Raw genomic sequence first — 25,039 nt, forward strand, 5'->3', positions numbered from 1 at the left:
GAACAAGGCCTTAGGGATTGAGGTCAGAAGGAGTTTGCCTGGGATGGGCGCTGTGCTGCGCTATGCGTTCTGGGAGGAGGAGCTTGCATGGTTTGGACTTGCTGTGGAGTATAACCAATAACGGAACTGAGTGTCACATCTGTGGCTTCCCCGCGGACTGAAAGGGGCCACAGGCAGGTCAGGTTCTCAGGCTGGGCTCTTCTCACTTCTGTTCATGTTCCTGTTTTCCCCGATTATTAGTTCTGTCTGTCCTGCATGCCTTTCTGTTTGGGGAGTTTTGTTCCATTGGTGTTGTGTTTTGTTTTGTGCGTGCGTCACTTATTTTGAAATCCCTGAGGTGTGTTTGGTTGGTTACCATATTTTACTCCGTGGGTGTCGCTTTCCCTCGCTCTGTCTTCGTACAGGGAGACTCGTTCCTCCTGTCACTGAGGACGAGCGCCACTTCCAAAGGAAAGTGCTCCGTGTCGCCTGCTGCCTCCTTCCTTCTTCCTGTCCTGGAAGGAAGGGCCTCCCCGCAGCCTCAGCCTGTGCTTTTCCAAGACTTATTGCCTGGAGCTGTGTCCCTTTCCTTTTGTAGAACAAACAGATGCCATGCTCTGCTCCCCCTCCTCCCACCCGTCTCGTCTTCAGTCCTGTTTTGCTGACCCGTGTGTTCCATTATTCAGTTGTGTTTGATTTACTTCTCCTAGAAGCCATCCAGTTAGAGTTGTTTTGATGTTGTTATCCATGTTTTCTGTTTACCTGGAAGCAGCACTTACCAAATAATTAAGATGATTTGTTGGATTGTTTTTTTAATGAAAAAAAAAAATTGTGCAAAGGATAAAAGGCAAACCCACCAAGGAGCTTTTCTGTGATGACCCTGGCCAGAGGTGTGACACTCAGAACTAGGAAGCCCGAGTGTTACTAACCAGTGTTTAATCGGTTTTTTTAAGACTGAAGTGGCCACCTCGCCATCTGGTGCCTGGCAGAGGCTCCACAGAGTCCATCAGGATCTGCAAAGGGAGCTGGAAGTCCGGTGCCAGCGCCAGGGGCTGACCACGCAGCAGACCCAGGCCCGGAAGTGCAGCTACGGGGAGGCCGAGGATGCAGTCCGGCACCATGAGGCCGAGATCCGCAGCCTTCAGGCGAGGCTCAGCACCGCTGCCGCCGAGCTCACCTTCAAGGAACAGGCACTGGCCCAGCTCAAGGGGGACCTGAAACTGGAGAAGGACAAGGCCCGTGAACACTTGGAGGAGTGGCAGCACAGCAGGGCCGTGCTGAGCGGTCAGCTCCAGGCCAGCGAGCAGAAGCTCAAGAGCGCAGAGGCCCTGCTGCTGGAGAAGACGCAGGAGCTGCGCGACCTGGAGGCACAGCAGGCGCTGCAGAGAGACCGCCAGAAGGAGGTGCAGAGGCTGCAGGAGCGCATCGCAGACCTCAGCCAGCAGCTCAGTGCTAGCGAGCAGGCCCAGCGGCTGATGGAGGAGAAGCTGCAGAGGAACTACGAGCTGCTGCTGGAGAGCTGTGAGAAGGAAAAGCAGGCATTGCTGCAGAACCTGAAGGAGGTGGAGGACAAGGCCAGTGCCTACGAGGACCAGCTCCAGGGCCACGAGCAGCAGGTGGAGGCCCTCCAGAGGGAGAAGTTAAGCGCCAGGTCTGAGGGCAGCCAGGCAGTGCGCCAGCTGGAGGAGCAGCTGCAGGTGAAGGAGGCCAGCCTCCAGACGCTGGCCCAGCACGTCCAGAGTCTCAGGGATGAGCGGGACCTGGTCCGGCAGCGGTTCCAGGAGCTGACGGAGCGTGTCGCCCTGTCTGATGGGGATGTTGCGGAGCTTCAACAGAAGCTGCAGGGCAGGGAGGCCGACTACCAGAGCCTGGAGCATGCCTACCAGAGGGTGGCCAGCCAGCTCCAGGGCATGCACACCCTGCTGAGAGAGAGGGAGGAGGAGCTGAGGCATATCAAGGACATGCATGAGAAAGTTCTGGAAAAGAAAGATCAGGACCTCAATGAGGCTTTGGTTAAAATGGTTGCCTTGGGGAGCAGCTTAGAGGAAACAGAAATGAAGCTCCAGACAAAGGAAGAGATTTTAAGGAAATTTACCAAGGCATCTTCAGAGGAAGTGGAGGAGCCGCAGAGCTCCCTGGGAGAAGCAGAGGATGGCTTTGCGCTTTCAGGCCTGCAGCTGCAAGCCTCAGGCATATCCCCAGGCTGCCCACAGCTGAGGCTCGAGGACGAGGACCCAGGGGCTGCCCTTAAGGAGAAACACGGCCACAGCAGCCCGAGGAGAGAAGTGAGCATAATGCCCCCGAAGTCAGAAGTGCCTGACAAGGAGGGGCACTCGCGGAACACAGGAAAATTTGAGCAGTGCGTACCCAGCATTAAAAGGCAAAGAATCCGGTTCTCCACGATCCAGTGCCAGAAATACACCCACCCCGATGGGTCCGAGAAGACCTGGACCAGCAGCACGTCTTCCGACACCAGTCAGGACCAGTCACCCTCCGAGGAGAGCATGTCGTCAGAGGCCACCCTCAGCTCCGTCCCTGCAACCAGCGACTCTGATACCTACCTCTCCATAATACACTCCCTGGAGACCAAGCTCTACATCACAGAAGAGAAGCTCAAAGATGTGACGGTGAAGCTGGAGAGCCAGCAGGGCCAGAGCCAGGAGGCCCTGCTCACGCTGCACCACCAGTGGGCTGGCACCGAGGCGAAGCTCCGCGAGCAGCTCCGTGCCAGCCTGCTCCAGGTTGGCGCGCTGGCCTCCCAGCTGGAGCAGGAGAAACAGGCCAGGGCGAAGATCATTGAAAATCACGTAGGGGAGCTTGGCAATTTCCAGATAAAAAACACACAGGCCCTCGCTTGCTTAGAAAATTGCCGAGAACAGCTACGGTCTCTGCCAAGGTCTGGCCAGGAGGAAGCACTGGGGGCAGGAACAGGCCCCCTGGCCGGCGTGGAGAGCGTGCTAGTAAGTGCCATCCAGGCTCTGCGTCACTGGCCAGCCCCTGCAGACAGCGGGGCCCAAACTCGGCTGGAGGAAGAGAGTTTCCTGGAGAGCGGGAAGGAGACTCCGCAGCCGGAGCTGACCGAGCAGGAGCAGTTGAAGCTCCTTGCTGATCAAATAGCTCTGGAAGCCTCTTTGATAAACCACATAGCAGACTCTTTAAAAAACACAACGTCAGATATCTCACACGTTCTCGACGAGATTTCTCAGTCAGGAAAGTTGCCCCTGGAGTCTGGGAGTGCAGTCTGTCTGGGGGCCCCAGCAGACACCTGGGCTAAGAAGGTGCTGGTGGATGGTGAATTCTGGAGCCAGGTTGAGTCCCTGAGTAAGCACCTGGGAACAGTGGGGGGAGAGGCAGCCAGTGCATCAGGAGGTGGGCAGCAGAGCATCCCACCAGCCCTGGTCCCCACCCTGGCAGATGCCACGTGGGTCAGGGCGGAGCTCAGCTTCGCGGTGCAGTCAGTGAGGGAGTCATTCCATCGTCGGTTGCAGAGCATTCGGGAGACTCTCCGGGGGACCCAGGCAGCCCTGCGGCAGCATAAGCACGCGCTGGGAGAAATCCTGGGAGCCTACCGAACCCCTGACTTTGAGAGGGTGATGCAGCAGGTTGCAGAGGCCCTCAAGCTCCCAGCGGGCACTGCAGAAGGTGTCCAGGCTCCCTGGGACTTGAGCCCATTGAGAGAAGAACTGAGTCAAGACACAGCTGGCTTCCAGGAGCCCTTCCGCTTCTCCGACCAGAGCTCTGGGGCCTTCGTTGGGATTCAGGAAGAACTCGCCCTGCAGCTTAGAGATAAGGCCCGCCTCTTAGGAGAGATATCTGCCTCTTTAACTTCTCTTCCCCCTGTGGAGTCAATAAGAGATTGTCAGAAGCTTCTTCAGGTGTCCCAGAATCTCTCCTATAACACTTATTTGGGAGGCCTTGGTCACTATTCTTCATTATTAGTTAAAGATGCAATTATTCAGGCTCAGGTGTGTTATGCAGCCTGCAAAATTCGGCTGGAGTATGAAAAAGAGCTTCAGTGCTACAAGGAGTCCTGGCTGAGCAGGGGGGCCTCCTGCCAGGAGCACGAGCAAGCTATCGGAGCCCTGAGGGAGGAGTACAAGGAACTTCTCCGGAAGCAGAAGAGTGAGTACCTGGAAGTGATTGCCATCATTCAAAGGGAAAATGCTGAGCTCAAGGCCCAGGTCACCCAGCTAGACCAGCAGCAGAGGTATCTGGAGGAAGTGGAGAGCAAGCACAACGAGAACATGTTTGCCCTGCAAGGGAGGTACGAGGAGGAGATCCGGTGTGTGGTGGAGCAGTTGAACAGAGCAGAGAATACACTGCAGGCTGAGCACAGCCGAGTCCTGAGCCAGCTGGATGCCTCAGTCAGAGACAGGCAGGACATGGAGAGGCACCATGTGGAGCAGATGCAGACCCTGGAGGACAAGTTCCAGCTCAAGGTCAAAGAGCTACAGACCATCCACGAGGAAGAGCTAAGGACCTTGCAGGAGCACTACTCCCAGAACCTACAGTGCCTGCAGGAGACCCTCTGCCACTATCAGGGGCAGCCGCCGGAAGCCTTGCTGGCCAGGAGCCCCCAGCAGCCCCCTTCCTCCACCTGGCCAGCTGGCCAGCCCAGGGATGCTCTGCAAGTAGCCACTGGGGAGGCCGACTCCATGATGGGGCTGAGGGAGCGCATCCAGGAGCTGGAGGCTCAGATGGACATCATGCGGGAGGAGCTGGAGCACAAGGACCTGGAGGGTGACACGGCCACGCTGCGAGAGAAGTACCAGAAAGACTTTGAGAACCTTAAGGTTTCGAAGCATCGTTTAATTTGCAAAGCAGTCGAGGGGCGGGCATTCTTCTTGTGGAGAGGCAGAGTCGGGGATTCTCGGGGTGGAGCTGGAAGACGGTTCTTGGCCCTGAGTTGCTGTATAAGCAGAATTTATTCAACATTTTGTTCCTTCCTCGACTCCTTGCTCATGAGATGGTGTGGCCTCAGAGCAGGGCCTTGGTTAGGGTCTAGCATCCTGTTCAACATCCCCCACTAGGAAAGAGGACTAGCAGAACAGGCTCACTGGCGAGAGAGGGAGTGTAGCCTCCCATTGCCTTCCCGCCGGCTTCTCACAGCCCCTCACCGCCTCGCCTGCTTCCCGCCCCAACAGCCACCTGTGGCTGGTGCAAACTACACTGGAGACAAGCCTGGGTAGACGGGCCAGAGGCACCCTTGCGGGCTGTCTGTTCACTGTTGTAGGAGAGCAGAGTTTGGGGAGCCTGAAAGAGGAATGTTGACAAGACAGTGCCGAGAGCCACACTCCCATCTCAACTCTGTAGGGAACTGGTGCTTAGTGGGCACCTAGGTAAGGACTACAGGAGCACAGCTTTCAGCGCTGGTACTCCTTCTCGGGAGCTTGGGAAAATAACCTTTTCTTGTCACTGTCTCCCACACTCCTAAACTGTTTCTCATTATGCAGAATACCCAGCAGGCCCTAGCACTCAAAGGCGACAATTCCAGGCCCACCCATCCCCTTCATAACCAGAGGCACTTGTGGGCATGCATGTGGCTGCCAGCACATCCCCTAAGCTTCTCGGCGTTATCCTCTTGGGCTGCTTGCCATCCCTTGGAGCTACACCCCATAAATGCCCACGTCCCTCACAAGCCCTTAGTCTCGGCAGGCCCGGGATGAGGTGACACTCCCTTCCATGCAGTGCAGAGCTGGCTCTGGGCTGCAGATGCTTTGCTGCTGCTGAGCAAGCTGCCATGGCTGTGCTCCCAGCTGCGCACTCCTCCAGGTCCGGCAGGAAAGCGTAAGTGTGTTCTGTGTAGGCAGCACATTCTTACCTCTGTGACAGCACAGCACAGCACTCGCACAGGCGAGCCCGTGTGGTGGCCAGCAGGCACGCAGGCCAAGAGGCCACCTGCGCTGTGCTTGTCCTGAGTCAGTCAGAACCCATCGTGAGTCACGGGAGAGCTTCCAGGGCTCTTTCCCGGAAGTGCCCTGTGGCCGTCAGTGCCTGCGATAGCAGTGCTCAGGCGGGGCTTTCAAAGTAATTTGCACAAGCACCGTCCTCGTTCCTTCGCTACTCACAGGGCCCCGCAACTTTTCACAGCACCCAGCAGGTCTCTGAGCAGGTGCCTGGGCGCACACAGCTCAGGCTCACAGGAGCCAGAGTGTTCCTCCGCCACAGCGAACTGCTTCCTGTCAGTTCCACCAGAGCCTCCTGCACGGTGAGGCTATTCCAGCTCCCATGGCAGTCAGCGGGGCATAGATAAGGCTTTGACCAAAGTGGTGACATCGTAGCACCCATTAGCAAGCCATCAGAAAGGATAACACTGCCTTGTGTTGACAAACTGGCCATAGATGGTGCTGGGACCCAGTGTCCCCTTGCCGTGACATAGGTCCATGGTATTCTCATTGACAACCTTGAGACACACAGAAATTTCAACCAAATAGCACTCTCCTGGGGACCCGGCTAATGCTACGACTTTGTGCAGATTTTTGCCCGGGTTGGGGAGATTGGGATCTGGGCCTGATGGCCGCTCTACTATAGCCACAGGCTGATGCCTTCCCTCATTATTCTGCACAGTCATCATTGATCCCAGAGATTATTGGCTTAAAAATTAAAATTTGTGTATTGATTTTTTTTTTTAACTTAACATATGCTCTCCAGGGAAGCAGCCAATCTTTAAAGACACCTCAGAGTTTCTGTAGAAAGAATTTTGACCATTATTTAGCTACTAAGAGGCCCAGTGCATGAATTTGTGCACCAGTGGGGTCCCTCGGCCTAGCTTGCGGGATTGGGCCGAAACCTGCTCTCCAGCATCCCCCAAGGAGTCCCAGGTTGTGAGAGGGCACAAGCCAGGCCAAGGGACCCCACCGGTGCACGATTGGGGCCATGGAGGGACTGCAGGAGGGCTCCAGGGCATGTCCGGCCTGGCTCGTTCAGTCTCCATCAGCTGGACCCCAGCAACAAACTAACCGACTGGTCGACTTTCTGCCCCCCTGGTGGTCAGTGCATGTCATAGCAAGCAGTTGAGCAGCCTTAGCATATCATTAGCATATTACGCTTTGATTGGTTGAACGGACAACCGGACACTTAGCATATTAGGCTTTGATTATATAGGATTCTAAAGCACTCAAATCAAACTAATACTTATGAGCTCTACTAGCTGTGTGTTAACTGAGAAGCCATATGTGAACCAAAGCACCCGGGAGAGAGAAGACGATGGACTCCGAGCATGCAGGGGTCCGAGCCACAGCTTGAGGGTTCCTCCAGCGTCCTTTGGTGTGAGGTGGTGGAAGGAGACCACCGGCTGCCAGAAGGAGCCTCTGGGAAAAGTAATGCCCAGTTAATGGTGAACACAGTTAAAACCATATGCCCAGTGCAGCAAGTCTGCAGTGAAATCCAAACTCTGACCATGAGTTTGGAAAAACTGCCTTGAGGCCCTCAGGAAAGCCTCACAGTTACTGTGGGGGCTCAGAACCCGGGTGGGTTGGTAGGTTGGTTGGTTGATTTGTTTTTAAATGCATGTGCAAGAAGATCAAATAGTATAGGGTTGGGAGGGAGGAGCCTCCACTTGCATTTGGAATGGATCATAGCCACATTCTTCCACTTTTTAAAAATCACTAGAAGGCCTGATTTCTATTCAGAAACAGATTTTGCAAGGGATTGACAGAAAGTGTGGTTCCGTGCACAAAACAGCTACGGAGACCTCCTTGCATCTGTAGGGCACACTCACCTGCCCTGTTAAGAACAACTGATAAGCCAGGCCTGGACTTCCCAGTGGAGCATGTGGGATGGTTCGATCCCTTCCTAGGGCATGCCTGTGTCCTTCCCCTGCACTCCCGTGTGCCCGTGTAATAAACCGCCCCAGCCTGTAACAGGTGTAGACAAGTTGGAGAGCAGTTTTTCTGGTATGTGTCCCAGTGTAGTTAGTGGAGTCACTAATTACTGCCCCTCTGTACTCCTTCAAAGGAAGTAGAAGGAAGACAGACTGGAAGGGAAGAGAGCATGTAGCCTAATGTAACCCCTCGTGGACACTGCAGAGGTGTGACCAGGTGAGGGTGGCTAGCTCGTCAGTGCAGGGCCAGCCCCGTGGAGCCCTCCAGCTCACAAAGTCATGACTATGACTTATTTGTGAAATGCCCAGTTTGTGACTGACACAGTGCTACTCACTGTATGAACTCAAACCAGACACAGCCAGCCTCTGCAAATTCCTTCTCTTCTCTCTCCCTCTTGTCAGTCCGACCTGGCAGTAATTCCATCAGGGCCCAGAATTGGCTCTTTTAGATTCCACTGCAGCCTCTTCCCACCCACAATACCAACTCATTCACAGGATTCAGAACAATCATAGAAATAAGACAATTTATAGATGTAAACACCCTTTTCTAAGTGCTCTGATAGCATCAGTGAGTCTCCAGACAGCTGTCAGATGGCCCCGCTGGCTCAGTGCTCGCCTTCAGAAAGTGTATTCCTCTAGAACAGAAAGCCTGAGAGCAGGCGGGCTACTGGCTTATCAAACAGGACCCCTGACTTAGAGGTGGTGAGACAAATTGATCAAGCTCCTTTGCGTCTTGCAGGCCACATGCGAACGAGGGTTTGCAGCAATGGAAGAAACGCACCAGAAGAAGATTGAAGATCTCCAGAGGCAGCACCAGCGAGAGCTGGAGAAGCTGCGAGAGGAAAAAGACCGCCTCCTGGCTGAGGAGACTGCAGCCACCATCTCAGGTGGGAGCTGGCACGCCGGCTGGGTTAGCCAGAGACTCCGGATCTGGCAGTACAGCTCACAGTGAGGACTGCTCTTTGTGCTGTCATTTGGTTGAGATTTAAGCTTCATTATCCCAGGGTATTTTATTTTATCTTTCAATTACAGTTTACATTCCATATTAGTTTGTGTTCATTTCAGCTGTTTAGCATAGTGGTTAGACAGTCGCTTGACAAAGAGTTCCCCCCAATACTTCCAGTCCCCACCTGGCACCACACATAGTCATTACAATATCATTGACTGCTCCCTATGCTGTACCTTACATCCCCGTGACTATTTTGTAACTGCCAATTAGTACTTCTTAATCCCTCCACCTTTTTCACCCCGTCCCTGAACCCTCTCCCATCTGGCAACCATCAGTCTGTTCTCTATATTTATAAGCGTGTTTCTGTTTTGTTGTTCACTTATATTGCTCTTTAGATTCCACATGTAAGTGAAATCATGCTATTTCTCTTTCTCTGACTGACTTATTTTACTTAGCATAATACCCTCTAAGTCCATCCATGCTGTCGCAGATAGTAAGATTTCATTCTGTTTTATGACCAAGTAATGTTCCATATTGTGTGTGTGTGTGTGTGTGTGTGTGTGTGTGTGTGTGTGTGTGTGTGTATGTGTATGTATGAGTACATATGTACCACAGCTTTCAGCCAGTCATCTATTGGTGGGACTTGGGTTGCTTCCATATCTTAGCTATTGTAAATAGTGCTGCAATGAGCATAGCCATGCATAAACGCTTTTGAATTAGTGCTTTGGGTTTCTTCAGATGCATACCCAGAAGTAGAATCATTGGGTTATAAGGAGGTGCCATTTTTAAGTTTTTGAGGACCCTCCATACTGTTTTTCATAGTGCCTGCACCAGTCTACATTCCCACCAACAAGACACAAGGGTTCCCTTTTCTCCCCATGCTTGCCAACACTTGTTTGTTGATTTACTGATGGTAGCCATTCTGACAAGTGTGAGGTGATATCTCATTGTGATTTTAATTTGCGTTTCTCTGTTGATTAGTGACTTTGAGCATGTTTTCATATATCTATTGGCCATCTATATGTCTTCTTTGGAGAATTGTCTACTCAGGTCCTCTGACCATTTATTAATTGGATTGTCTGGTTTGGGGTGTTGAGTAGTATGAGTTCTTTATAAAATTTTGGATGTTAACCCTTTATATCATTGGCAAATATCTTCTATTCAGTAGGTTGTCGTTGCATTTTGTTGATGGTTTACTTTGCTGTGCCAAAACTTTAGTTTGATGTGGTCCCATTTGTTTATTTTTTGTTTTGTTTTTCTAGCCCAAGGAGATATATCAGAAAAAAATGATAAGAGGAGTATCTGACATTTTACTGCCTGAAATATTACAGAATTGTAAAAATTTTGGATATTAACCCCTTATTAGATTTGTCTTGGTAAATATCTTCTCCCATTCAGTAGATTGTCTTCATTTTTTAAAAAATATTTCTTTTATTTATCTATATCCTCACCTGAGCGTATGCTTATCGATTTGAGAGAGAGAGAGAGAAACATCATTTGGTTGCCTTCCATACATGCTCTGAAAAAAGATCAAACACGCAGCCTTTTGGTATATGGATGACGCTCCACACAGGCCAGGGCAGTATTTTTTTTAATTTTATTTAATTTTTATTATTAAATCGTTCTTGTTGGAAGTATTACATATGTCCCCTTTTACCCCCATTGACCCCCCTCTAGCCCGCCCCTGCCCCTACCCCAGTCTTTCACCACCCTATTTGTCTGTGTCCATGGGTTATGCATATATGCTTACAAGGTTTCGATTAATTACCTCCCATCCACCTCAATCCCCCGCCTTCCCTCTGAGATTCTGCACTCTGTTCCATGCTTCCATGTCTCTGGATCTATTCTGTTCATCAGTTTATTTTGTTAATTAGATTCCACATATGAGTGAGATCATGTGATACTTGTCTTATTCTGACTTATTTCACTTAGCATGATACTCCCCAGGTCCCTTCATGCTGTCTCAAAGAGTAAGAGATCCTTCTTTTTTATGGCTGCATAGTATCCCATGGTGTAAATGTACCACAGCTTTTTATCCACTCATCTGCTGATAGGCACGTGGGCTGTTTCCAGGTCTTAACTATTGTAAGTTGTGCTGCTGTGAACATAGGGGTGCATATAGTCTTTCTGATTGGTGTTTTGGGTTTCTTAGGATATGTTCCTAAAAGTGGGATCACTGGGTCAAATGGCAGTTCCATATTTAATTTTTTGAGGGAACTCCATACTGTTCTCCACAGTGGCTGCACCAGTCTGCATTCCCACCTGCAGTGCACTAGGGTTCCCTTTTCTCCTCATCATCGCCAGCACTTGTCATTTGTTGATTTGTTGATGGTAACCATTCTGACAGGTGTGAGGTGATGCCTCATTGTCATTTTAGTTTGCATCTCTCTGATGACCAGTGACTTTGAACATTTTTTCATATGTCTCTTGGACATCTGTATGTCCACGTTGGAGATTTTTTAATTGGATTGTTTGTCTTTTATTAAGTTGTATGAGTTCCTTATATATTTTGGATATTAACCTTTATCAGACGTATCATTGCCAGATATGTTTCCCATACAGTGGGCTTTCTTGTTGTTTTGTTGATGGTTTCTTTTGCTGTGCAGAAGCTTTTCATTTTGATGTAGTCCCATTTGTTTATTTTCTCCTTAGTTTCCTTTGCCTTAGGAGATGTATCCATAAACATCTTTTTTTATAAGAGATGTCTGAGATTTTGCTTCCTATGGTTTCTTCTAGGATTTTTATAGTTCCACAGCTTAAATTTAAGTCTTTTATCCATTTTGAGTTTATTCTTGTGTGTGGTTTAAGTTGGTGGTCAAGTTTCATTTTTTTTGCATGTATCTGTCCAATTTTCCCAGCACCATTTATTGAAGAGACTGTCTTGACTCTATTGTATACTCTTGCCTCCTTTGGCAAATATTAATTGAGTGTAATGGCTTGGGTTGATTTCTGGGGTCTCTGTTTAGTTCCATTGATATGTATGCCTGTTCTTGTACCAGTACCAGGCTGTTTTGATTACGGTGGCTTTGTAGTATAGCTTGATATCTGGTATTGTGATTCCTTCAACTTTGTTCTTCTTTCTCAAGATTGCTGCAGCTATTCCAGGTCTCTTTTAGTTCCATATAATTTTTTGGAGTATTTGTTCTAGATCTGTGAAATATGCTGTTGGTATTTTAATAGGGATTGCATTGAATCTGTAGATTGCCTTGGGTAGTATGGACATATTAATTATGTTGATTCTATGAATCATTGAACACGTTATATTCTTCCACTTGTTTATATCTTCTCTCTTTTTTTTCAATGTCCTTTAGTTTTCCCAGTACAAATCTTTTATCTCCTTGGTTAAGTTTATTACTAAGTATCTTAATTTTTTGGTTGCCAAGGTAAATGGGAATGTTTGTTTAGTTTCTCTTTCTGAGAATTCATAATTAGTGTATAAAAAAGCCATCGGTTTTTGGGTGTTGATTTTGTATCCTGCTACATTGCCAAATTCATTTATAAAATCTAGTAGGTTTTTGGTGGAGTCTTTAGGGTTTTCTATGTACAATATCATGTCATTTGTGAATAATGAGTTTTACTTCCTCCTTTCAATTTGGATTCCTTTTATTTTTTTCTTCTTGTCCGATCGCTGTGGCTAGGACTCCCACTACTATAAGAGTGGTGAAGCCAAAACTGGTTTGGCTCAGTGGATAGAGCATCGGCCTGTGGACTGAAGGGTCCCAGGTTCGATTCCGGTCAAGGGCATGTACCTTGGTTGCGGGCACATCCCCGGTAGGGGGTGTGCAGGAGGCAGCTGATCCATATTTCTGGCTCTCTGTCCCTCTCCCTTCCTCTCTGTAAAAAATCAATAAAATATATTTTTTTTTTTAAAAAAAGAGTGGTGAAAGTGGACATCCCTGTCTTGTTCCTATTCTTACAGGAAATGCTTGTAGTTTTTGCCCATTGAGTATGATGTTGGCTGTAGGTTTGTCATATATGGCCTTTGTCATGTTGAGATATGCTCCCTCTACTCCCACTTTGCTGAGAGTTTTTCTCAAAAAAGGGTGTTGGATTTTGTCTAATGCTTTTTCTGTCTATTGATGTGATCATGTGATTTTTGTCTTTCAATTTGTTTATGTGATGTATCACATTTATTGATTTGCAAATATTATACCAGCTTTGCATCCCCAGGATAAATCCCACTTGGTCATGGTGTATGATCTCTTTAATATGTTGCTGGATCCGCTTTGCTAATATTTTGTCAAGTATTTTAGTATCTATGTTCATCAGGGATATTGGCCTGTAATTCTCTCTCTTTGTATTGTCTTTATCTGATTTTGGAATTAGGATAATGCTGGCCTCAGAAAACGAGCTTGGAAGTGTTCCTTCCTCTTGGATTTTTTGGAATAGTTTGAGGAGGATAGGTGTTCTTTGAATGTTTGGTAAAATTCCCCTGTGAAACCATCCATTCCTGGGATTTTGTTGGCTGGGAATTTTTTTTATCACTGCTTCTATTTCATCAGTTTTTATTGGCCTATTTAATTGGAGTGCTATGAACTTGCCTTTCAGGGCTGCTTTTGCTGTGTCCCAAAGATTTTGGGTGGTTGTGTGTTCATTTTCATTTGTTTCCAGGAAGTTTTTTTTATTTATTTATTGATCTCATTGGTAACCCATTCATTGCTTAATGACATGCTATTTAGCCTCCATGTGTCTGAATGTTTTCCAATGTTTTTACTGTAGTTGATTTCTAATTTCATTCCACTGTGATCTGAGAAGATGCTTGACAAGATTTCAGTCTTCTTGAACTTGTAGAGACTTGTTTTGTGTCTAACATGTGGTCTATCTTTGTGAACAACCCACGTGCACTTGAAAAGAATGTATATTCTGCAGCTTTGGGGTGAAATGTTCTATAAATGTCAATTAAATTCATTGGATCCACTGTGTCATTTAGAGTCAGTATTTCCTTGTTAATTTTTTATGTGGAAGATCTAATCCAGTGAAATCAGTTGGGTGTTAAAGTCTCCTACTATGACTGTATTGCTGTCGATCTCTCCTCTAAAGTCCTCTAGAAGATTTTTTATATATTTAGGTGCTCCTATATTGGGTGCATAGCATATAAGTTTGCCAGGGTTATAGCCTCGTGTTGGATCGATCCCTTTAGTATTATGTAGTAACCTTTGTTGTCTCTTGTGCTGGTCTTCATTTTGAAGTCTATTTTGTCAGATATGATTATTATTACCCCAGCCTTTTTTTCTTTTCCATTTGCATGGAAAAATTTTTCCCATCCCTTCACTCTCATGTGAGTCTTTTGTTCTGAGGTAGTCTCTTATAGACAGCATATAGTTGGGTCATGTTTTAGAGGCCCAATGCACAACATTCGTGCAGGGGTGGGGGGGTCCCTCAGCCTGGCCTGCGCCCTCTCGCAGCCCGGGACCCCTCGGGGGATGTCCAACTGCCAGCTTAGGCCCAATCCTGCTCACCTGCCTGCTTGGCTCACTGCTCCTTAGCGCTGCCATGGAGGTGGGAGAGGCTCCCACCACTGCTGTTGTGCTCGCCAGCCGTGAGCCTGACGTCTGGTGCCCGTCAGTCAGCTGAGCGGCACTCCCGCTGTGGGAGCACACTGACCATTAAGTTCCTGCATTAAGCGTCTTCCCCCCAGTGGTCAGTACGCATCATAGCGACTGGTCATTCGGTCACTTAGCCTTTTATATAGATAGATAGGTACTTACTTATTGCCATCTTAATTCTGTATGCCTAGGTTTCTCTCTCTATTTATCCTTCTCATTACAGCAGCCCTTTAGCATTTCTTGTAATGCTGGCTTGGTGGTGATGAACTCCTTTAGCCTTTTTTGTTGGGAAGCTCTTTATTTCACCGTCTATTTTGAATGACAGTCTTGCTGGATATAGTAATCTCAGTCTTAGATCCTTGCTTCCCATTACCTTGAGTACTTCCTGCCATTCCCTTCTGGCCTGTGGAGTTTCTATGAGAAATCAGGTGTCAGCCTTATGGGAGCGCCTTTGTAGGTAGCAGTTTGCTTTTCTCTTGCTGCCTTTAAGATGCTCTCTCTGCCTTTAATTTTTGGCATTTTAATTATGATGTGTCTGGGCGTGGGCCTGTTTGGGTTCTTCTTCATTGGGATTCTCTGTGCACCATGAACTTGTGTTACTTTTTTCTTCACCAGGTTAGGGAAAGTTTTCTGCCATTATTTCTTCAAACACGTTCTCTATTCCTCCCTTTCTGCCTCTTCAGGCACACCTGCTATTCAAATATTGTTACGTTTCATGTTGTCTCACAGCTCCCTTGAGCTGTCCTCCTTTTTTAATTGTTTTTTTCTTTTTGTTTCTCTGATTGAGTGATTTTTTCAACCCTGTTTTGACTGATCCGATCCTCCTCTTTCCCTAATCTGCTGTACATTCCTTCCAATGTGTTCTTTATTTGTACTATGTCATTCTTTATTTCTGTTTTCATGGTTACTATATCTTTTCTCATGCATCTTTGCCATTATTATTCTCAACTCTGTGTTAGATAAATTTCTTATCTCCATTTCATTTATCTCCACTTCATTCCTCTGGATGATTCTTTTGTTCTTTATTTGGGGGTTGTTTCATTGTCACCTCATTTTGGATGTCTGTTTGGGTTTGTGACTATGTATTGGGTAGATCTGCTATGCTTATCAATCTCCAGTGCAGGACAGTGTCAAACGCTGTTTCTGACTAATTAGATCAGGCCGAGATTTCAAGCCTCCAGAGATTGCCTCTGCCTGCAGACTGAATTCAGTCTTTTTTTTTTTTTTTAATTTATTTATTTATTTATTTATTTTTCTTCAATTTTTTTTATTAAGGTATTATATGTGTACATATCTTACCATTGCCACCCCCCACCCCACTCCCATATATGCCCTCACCCCCCAGAGTTTTGCATCCGTTGGTTATGCTTATATGCATGCATACAAGTCCTTTGATTGATCTCTTATCTCCCCCACCTCTCCCTAACTTTCCCCCTGAAATTTGACAGTCTGTTTGATGCTTTACTGTCTCTGTATCTGTCTTTTTGTTCAAGTTTATAATGTTCTTTATTATCCATAAATGAGTGAGATCATGTGGTATTTTTCTTTCATTGACTGGCTTATTTCACTTAACATAATGTTCTCCAATTCCATCCAGGTTGCTGCAAATGATGAGAATTCCTTCTTTTTTATGGCAGCATAGTATTCCATTGTGTAGATGTACCACAGTTTTCTGATCCAGTCATCTGCTGACGGGCACCTAGGCTGTTTCCAAATCTTAGCTATGGTGAATTGTGCTGCTATGAACATAGGGGTGCATATATCCTTTCTGATTGGTGTTTCTAGTTTCTTCGGATATATTCCCAGGAGTGGGATTACTGGGTCAAATGGGAGTTCCATTTTCAGTTTTTTGAGGAAACTCCATACTGTTCTCCACAGTGGCTGCACCAGTCTGCATTCCCACCAGCAGTGCACGAGGGTTCCTTTTTCTCCGCATCCTCGCCAACACTTGTCGTTTGTTGATTTGTTGATGATAGCCATTCTGACAGGTGTGAGATGGTACCACATTGTTGTTTTGATTTGCATCTCTCGGATAATTAGTGACGTTGAGCATGTTTTCATGTGTCTCTTGGCCTTCCTTCTGTCTTCTTTTGAAAATATTCTATTTAGGTCTGTTGCCCATTTTTTTATTGGATCATTTATCTTCCTTTTATTAAGTTGTATAAGCTGCCTGTAGATGTTGGAGATTAAACCTTTATCAGTGATGCCATTTGCAAATATGTTCTCCCATGCAGTAGGCCTTCTTGTTGTTTTGTTGATGGTTTCTTTTGCTGTGAAAAAGCTTTTTATTTTGATGTAGTCCCATTTGTTAATTTTCTCTTTAGCTTCCATTGCCCTAGGGGCAGTGTCAGTGAAGAATTTCTTTTGGCATATGTCTGAGATTTTGCTGCCTGTGGATTGCTCTAGTATTTTTATGGTTTCCCGTCTTATGTTTAAGTCCTGTATCCATTTTGAGTTTATTTTTGTGCATGGCGTAAGTTGGTGATCAAGCTTCATTTTTTGCATGTATCTGTCCAATTTTCCCAGCACCATTTATTGAAGAGACTGTCTTGACTCCATTGTATGTTCATGCCTCCTTTGTCAAATATTAATTGAGCATAGTGGTTTGGGTCAATATCTGGATTCTCTATTCTGTTCCATTGATCTATATGTCTGTTCTTGTGCCAGTACCAGGCTGTTTTGAGAACAGTGGCTTTGTAATACAGCTTGAAATCTGGTATTGAGATCCCTCCTACTTTATTCTTCTTTCTCAGGATTGCTGTGGCTATTCGGGGTCTTTTTTTTATTCCAGATGAATTTTTGGAGAGTTCTTTCAAGGTCTGTGAAATATGCCATTGGTATTTTAATGGGGAGTGCATTGAATCTATAGATTGCTTTGGGTAGTATGGACATTTTAATGATGTTGATTCTACCAATCCATGAACATGGTATGTTCTTCCATCTGTTTACGTCTTCCTCTATCTCTTTTTTCAGTGTCCTGTAGTTTTCCGAGTATAGGTCTTTTACCTCCTTAGTTAAGTTTATTCCTAGGTATCTTAATTTTTTTGGTGCGATGGTAAATGGGATTGCCTTTTTAGTCTCTCTGTCTGTAAGTTCACTATTGGTGTATAGAAAGGCCATAGATTTCTTGGCGTTAATTTTGTATCCTGCTACATTGCCGAATTCATTTATTAAGTCTATTAGTTTTTTGACGGAGTCTTTCGGATTTTTTATGTACAATATCATGTCGTCTGCAAATAAAGACAGCTTTACTTGTTCTTTTCCAATTTGGATGCCTTTTATTTCTTCTTCTTGTCTAATTGCAATGGCTAATACTTCCAATACTATGTCAAACAGGAGTGGTGAGAGTGGGCATCCCTGTCTTGTTCCTGTTCTTAGGGGAAATGTTTTTAGTTTTTGTCCATTGAGTATGATGTTTGCTGTGGGTTTTTCATATATGGCTTTTATTATGTTGAGGTATGAGCCTTCTATTCCCACCTTGTTGAGAGTTTTTATCAAGAAAGGGTGTTGGATTTTGTCAAATGCTTTTTCTGCATCAATTGATATGACTATGTGATTTTTATCTCTCAACTTGTTTATGTGATGTATCACGTTTATTGATTTGCGGATATTGTACCATCCTTGCATTCCTGGGATAAATCCTACTTGGTCATGGTGTATGATCTTTCTGATGTACTGCTGGAGCCGATTTGCTAGAATTTTGTTGAGGATTTTGGCATCTATGTTCATGAGGGATATTGGTCTGTAATTCTCTTTCATTGTGTTGTCTTTATCTGGTTTTGGTATTAGGGTGATGCTGGCTTCATAGAAGGAGCTTGGAAGTGTTACTTCTTCTTGAATTTTTTGGAATAGTCTGAGGAGGATAGGTTTTAGTTCTTCCTTGAATGTTTGGTAAAACTCTCCTGTGAAGCCATCAGGCCCCGGGCTTTTGTTTGCCGGAAGCTTTTTGATGACTGCTTCAATTTCGTCCATAGTTATTGGCCTATTGAGCTCTTTAGATTCTTCTTGATTGATTTTTGGAAGGTTATATTTTTCTAGGAATATGTCCATTTCCTCCAGGTTGTCCAGTTTGTTGGAATAGAGTTGTTCGTAGTATTTTGTAACAATCCTTTGTATTTCGTCGGGGTCTGTTGTTATTTCACCTCTTTCATTTCTGATTTTGTTTATTTGGGTCCTCTCTCTTTGCTTCTTGGTGAGCCTGGCTAGAGGTCCATCAATCTTGTTTATCCTTTCAAAGAACCAGCTCTTGGTTTTGTTGATCTTTTGTATTGTTTCTTTGGTCTCTATGTCATTTATCTCCGCTCTGATCTTTGTTATTTCCTTCCTTCTGGTTACAGTGGGCTTTTCTTGCTGCTCTTTTTCTAGCTCTTTGAGTTGTAGGGTTAAGTAATTTATTACCATTGTTTCTTGTTTTTTGCAATAGGCTTGTAGAGCTATGAACTTCCCTCTCAAGACTGCTTTCGCTGTGTCCCATAGATTTTGGATTGTTGTGTTTTCATTGTCATTTGTTTCCATGATGTTTTTTATTTCTTCCTTGATCTCTCTGGTGACCCAGTCCTTGTTTAATAGCATGCTGTTTAGTCTCCATGTGTTTGATTTCTTTGGATTGTATTTATTGTAGTTGATTTCCAGTTTTATGCCACTGTGATCTGAGAAGATGCTTGATATAATTTCTATCTTCTTGAATTTGAAGAGACTTTGCCTGTGACCCAGCATATGGTCTATCTTTGAAAATGACCCATGTGCACTTGAGAAGAATGTATATTCTGTGGCTTTGGGGTGAAATGTTCTGAAGATGTCAATTAATTCCATCTGGTCTAGTGATTCATTTAGGATTGCTGTTTCTTTGCTGATTTTTTGTTTAGAGGATTTGTCCAGTGGTGATAGTGGGGTATTAAAATCTCCTACTATGATTGTATTGCTATTAATCTCTCCCTTGAAATCCTCCAGGAGTTTTTTTATGTATTTGGGTGCTCCTATATTGGGAGCATATATGTTTACCAGAATTATTTCTTCTTGTTGGATTTCTCCCTTTAGTATTATGAAGTGGCCTTCTTTATCTCTTGTTATGGCATTTACTTTGATGTCTATTTTGTCAGATATAAGTATTGCTACCCCAGCTTTTTTTTCATTTCCATTTGCCTGAAAGATATTTTTCCATCCCTTCACTTTCAATCTGTGTGAGTCTCTTGTTCTGAGGTGGGTCTCTTGTAGACAGCATATATCTGGGTCGTGTTTTTTTATCCATTCAGCTACTCGATATCTTTTGATTGGAGCATTTAGTCCGTTTACATTTAAAGTTATTACTGATAGGTATTTGTTTGTAGTCATATCTATTTTTGTGTCTGTATTCCTTCTTACCTGTTTATTTCTTCTTTTTACAGTATTCCCTTTAGCAATTCTTGCATTGATGGTTTGGTGGTGATAAACTCCTTGAGCCTTTTTTTGTCGGCAAAGCTCCTGATTTCCCCTTCAATTTTGATTGATAGTCTTGCTGGATATAGTATTCTTGGATTCAGTCCTTTGCTTTCCAACACTTTGTATACCTCCTTCCATTCACTTCTAGCTTGTTGTGTTTCTGTTGAGTAATCATTTGACAATCTGATGGGTGTTCCTTTGTAGGTAACTCTCTGTCTCTCTCTTGCCGCCTTTAAGATTCTCTCTTTATCATTCATATTTGCCATTGAAATTATGACATGTCTTGGTGTGGGTCTTTTGGGGTTGATCCTGCTTGGGACTCTCTGTACTTGCGTAACTTTTATCTTTCCCATATCCGGGAAGTTTTCTGTCATTATTTCTTCAAATAGATTTTCTAATCCCTGCTGCTCTTCTTGTCCTTCTGGCAGCCCTATTACACGTATGTTACTTCGTTTCATGTTGTCCCGAAGCTCCCTTAGGCTTTCCTCCTGCTTTTTAATTCTTTTCTCCAATTGCTGTTCAGATTGAGCTTGTTTCTGTACCTGATCTTCTAACTCACTAATTCGGTCCTCTGCTTCTTGTAGTCTACTGTTGAAACTTTCCATGGTGTTATATCACTTTTCATTTCTTCCTGATTCTTGCATAAGTTGTTGATTTTCTCATCCATCTGATGTATAAATTCCATGACCATTACTCTAAACTCCTTTTCGGTCATGTCGCAAGCTTCAGTTTCACTGATTTCCTTTCTTGGCGACTCCACATTTTCTTTCCTCTGTGAGTTATTTCGTTTCCCCATTCTGGCTATCACCAGAAAGCTCAAGCTTCCGTTTGCGTGGACCTGGGCCGTGTGCTGTGGGGACTTCGCTCCACCCGAGTTTCACTGAAGTGCTCTGACACTAGGACGTGTGGCTGCCTTTGGTTGGTGGGAACCAGACTTGCCCAGGGTCAGTGTCCCCAGTGTTCCGTGTGGTCTCGTGTGCACACTTAGAATCAGGGGTCCTGTCTGCACCACACTGTTGGTATGTGCCGAAAATGAGATCCTTAGCATGTGTCAGGAGTCAGAGTTTCCCTGTTTCTGCACCAAGACTCGAGTGTCAGAGTCTCTGTTGCCTTGTGCGGTTTCTCGTTGAGAATCAGGGTCCCTGTGTGTGCATGCACCAACAATTGGGGTCGCTGGCTCTTAGTGTGAATGCGCTGTGAGTCAGGGATCCCAGGCAGCTGTGTCCGGCGTGCCAAATTCCCTGAAGTGGAGCTGCGTCCTGTGTGTGCTCTCTCTACTGAGCCAAACCGGCTAGGGCGCACTCTCTTAATTTCCTGAAGGTGAGCTGGCTCCGTGCACTCTACCGGAGTCCCGGAAGGGGGGCGGAGTCCGTCCTGTGCGCCAAATTCCCCAAAGGGGAAGCCCCTCTGTGCAAGCACTAAGATTCCCCGAAGGGGGAGCTGTGACCCGCAAGCCAAATTCCCCCAAATTCTCCGAAGGGGAGCCCTCTGTGCGCACTGACAGATTTCCCCAACAGGGAGCTGCTTCTGTCCCGCGCGCGCCAAATTCCCTGAGGGGGAGCGAGTCCCTGCGCAAAGCTCTGCAGCTTGGGCGAGGGGGCGGGTCTATCAGTTAAAATGGCGCTCTCTGCGCGCCTGCGGGAAGGGGGATAGGCTCTTTGACTCACGGAATTCTGCCGGGAAGTCTGGATTCTTGTTGTTCGTTGGTCTGAAGCTGTGATAGCAGTTCTCTGTCCCCAGTGGCTGCAGGGTCCTGGTTTGTGTCAGAAGCCAGGATCCGAGTCTCAGGCAGCTCTGTTTCTCAAGATGGCGTGGTCTCCGCGTCCACAACAGCCGCGGAGATGTGTCTGCTTTGTGCGCGGGGCTCCGCTGTCTAGGACTGCCCGGTTAGGCAGCCCCTTGGAAGACGTGCAGAATCTAACTGACCCTAGCTCATACACACACACACCACACACGTCTACACTCTCCTCTATGGGTTCCTCACTCACACTCTCTCTCTCCCTACCTTCCTGCCGGTCGCCATCTTCCCCCTGAATTCAGTCTTGAATAGCCTTCAGGCAATTGTCCACAGGTGTGGTGAGAGTTTTTCCAACAGGGTGGGGTAATTGCTTTTGCCTGGAGGCTAATTGTTATTCTCAGTCTCTTAATGGGCCTCAGAAATTCCACACCGTGGAGCAAGGTGTTTTCCAATGGGGTGGATCAACTGTCTTCCCCACCACCACCACCACCCCAGGCTAAACCACCTACATAGCAATTGTCTGTGTGAGAAAGATGACTTCTGCAGAGTGAGGGAATGACTCAGCACAGGAAAAATAGACATTAATAAATACAGGTAGTCTGCTTTCTGAGCTCTAGCCCCAGATCCCCCAACCCTGGCTTTCGCTCACACAGCTCCAGTCCACTTTGCCCTCCCTCTGCCAGAGCACAAAGTGAGTGGCTGCGCAGAGAATTTTGTGTGTTGGCCCTTTAAGAGGATGCCTGCATTTCCAGCAATCTCTCCCTGGCAGATAGCAACCCTGCTGCTTTTCACAGCCAGATGTTAAGTGTGTACCCTTCTCAGTTCTGGTGCTCTCTGCTGTGGGGTGCAGCTTACAGTTTAGACCCAAGAGTTCTCAGTGGCACCCCCACAGCTGAGATATCTCTTCAGACCTTCAGCTGCTGTCTGAGGGAGCCCGTCAGCCCGCTCGTGTCTCCACCCCTCCTACCAGTCTCTCTGTGGTCTTCACTTTCTATCCTTGGTTATCAGGGCTCTCTCCAGCGAGGCTTCAGTTGATTATTCAGGAAGTTTTTCTGTATTTCAGTTGTAATTCCAGTTTGTTCCTAGGAGTGTGTGCGTGCACTTACTCCACCACCATTTTTAATCTCTGGGCTACCCTTTTAATTTTTTTTAAATTACAGTTGATATACAAAATTATATTAGTTTCAGGTGTACAACCACATGATTAAATATTTATCTGACTTGCAAAGTGATCGCCCCAATAAATGTAGTACCTGTATTACACTGTATATGTACTCATTAAATATTATAGACTATCTTCCTAATGCTGTGCTTTATATCCCTATAACTATTCTGTAAGTACCAATTTGTACTTCTTAATCCCTTCACTTTTCTCACTCAGTCCCCACCCTCCCTTCCATCTGGCAACCATCAAAATGTTCTCTGTATATGAGTCTGTTTCTGTTCTGCCTGTTTATTTTGTTTTTAAGTTTCCACATATAAGTGGAGTCATGGCATTTGTCTTTTCCTGTCTGATTTATTTCATTTGGGACAATATGTTGCCAGTGGTAAGATTTCATTTCTTTTTTTTTATGACTGAGTTACATATTTCACTAGGGGCCCAGTGCACGAATTCATGCACTTTGAAAGGCTGTGGGCCATGAGGCTGCGGTGGGCACAGGAGTGGGTCTCAGCCCATCCTCCAAGCCCCTGCCCGGCCCCTCCAGCTGCAGCCCTAGGTCCCCTGTCTGCCGGCAGCCCCATCACCATAGCTCCCACGCGTTGACGGTGCCAACTCTGCTCGCACCCTCTGGCGGCACAGAGCAATTGGGGCCGGCACCGTCAGCAGGTGCGAGTGGTGGCTGCTGCCCTGATCGCCCCTCAGGAGGAGGGGGAGGTGGAGAAACCCTCAGGGGCGATCGGGGCCGGCAGCCACCACTCACACCGAGTAATCGGGGCCGGCGCAAGGCACCAGGCGCCGGCAGCGGTGCAAGCGGCAGCTCCAGCACAGGCAGCAGGTGTGAGTGGGGCTGGTGGGGCCAGTGCCGGGCAGAACCACAGCTCATGGGAGCAAAGAATTTTCAGTAACCACCAGAAGCTCACCTCGATGACAGCAACCAGTGCCCTGCCTTGGTCTGGCGCCCCCACTTACCTCTTCCACCATCCTGCCGTGGCCGATGCCCACCGTGTTCCATGTTCTGCCGCCTGCTGCCAACGCCCACCATGTTCCCCGCACACCCCCTGGTGGTCAGCGCACATCATAGCGACCAGTTGTTCAGTTGTTCCACCGTTCAGTCTATTTGCATATTAGTTTTTATAGAGATAGACTAAGGGCCCAGTGCACAAATTGGTGCACCTTGAAAGGAACTATGGGCTGCGAGGCTGCAGTGAGCACAGGGGCAGGTCTCCGCCCATCTTCCATGCCCCCACCTGGCTCCTCCCACCCCCGGTCCCCTGTCTACCAGCAGCCCCGTTCCCACAGCCACCGCTCCCACAAGCTGCTGGCGACAGCCCCACTCACATCGCTGATGGTGTGGAGTGATTGGGACTGGCGCCAGCAGCGAGTGTGAGTGGGGCTGGCGCCCTAAGCAGGTGCAAGTAGCAGCTGCTGCCCCGATCACCCCTCAGGAGTAGGGGGTGGTGGAGAAGCGCCCAGGGGCAGTCGGGGCCGGCAGCCACCACTCGCACCCACTGTCAGTGCTGAGCTGTTGGGACCGGCACCGGCAGTGGGTGCGAGCGGCAGCTCCAGCAGCGGGTGTGAGCGGGGCCATCGCCAGCAGCCGGTGCAAGTGGCCGGTGGAGAAGCCCTGAGGGGCGATAGGGCTGACACCAGCAGCAGGTGTGAACGGCGGCTCCAGCGCTGGCAGCAGGTGTGAGCACCAGGCAATAACGCGGCATGCAGGAGCAAAGAATTTTCAGTAACCACCAGAGACTTGCTCCGATGACAGCAGCTGGCGCCCCACCTTGGTCTGGCGCCCCCGCTCACCTGATCCACCATCCCGCCGTTGCCGACGCCCTCCATGTTCCACACGCACACCCTGGTGGTCAGTGCACGTCATAGCAACCAGTTGTTTGCTTGTTCTGCCATTCAGCCTATTTGCATAATTGGGTTTTATATATATAGATTAGAAGCCTGGTGCACGAAATTCATGCACGGGGGTGGGTGTGTCCCTCAGCCCAGCCTGCACCCTCTCCAATCTGGAAACCCTCAAGGGATGTCCGACTGCCCTCTCACAATCCAGGACTGCTGGCTCCCAACCGCTCACCTGCCTGCCTGCCTGATTACCCCTAACCACTTCTGCCTGCCAGCCTGGTCACCCATTAACCACTCTCCTGCCAGTGTGATCAATGCCTAACTGCTCCCCTGCCAGCCTGATTGCCCCTAATTGCCCTCCCCTGCCATCCTGGTCACCCCTAACTGCCCTCCCCTGCCATCCTGGTCACCCCTAACTGCCCTCCCTTGCCAGCCTGGTCGCCCCCAAATGCCCTTCCCTGCCAGCCCAATTGCCCCTAACTGCCCTCCCCTGCCGGCCTGGTCACCCCTAACTGTCCTCCCTGCAGGCCGGGTCCCCCCCAACTGCCCTTCCCTGCCAGTCCGATTGCCCCTA

The 25,039-nt window shown here is 47.4% G+C and overlaps 1 protein-coding gene across 3 annotated transcripts in view; it reads left to right on the plus strand.

Moving 5' to 3' along the window:
* Positions 1–25,039, plus strand: part of MPRIP (myosin phosphatase Rho interacting protein) — a 199,170-nt gene that overhangs the window by 138,619 nt on the left and 35,512 nt on the right. For 2 of the 3 annotated variants that reach the window (XM_008156170.3, XM_008156171.3), the window contains exon 16: positions 8,541–8,688. In XM_008156170.3, coding sequence (XP_008154392.2) covers positions 8,541–8,688 — 148 coding nt within the window. Of the gene's footprint in view, positions 1–932; positions 4,773–8,540; positions 8,689–25,039 lie in introns of all 3 variants that reach the window. The other variant, XM_028132129.2, reaches the window with a different exon arrangement.

Source organism: Eptesicus fuscus, chromosome 20 (genome assembly GCF_027574615.1).
Source record: "Eptesicus fuscus isolate TK198812 chromosome 20, DD_ASM_mEF_20220401, whole genome shotgun sequence".
Taxonomy (NCBI): Eukaryota; Metazoa; Chordata; class Mammalia; order Chiroptera; family Vespertilionidae; genus Eptesicus; species Eptesicus fuscus.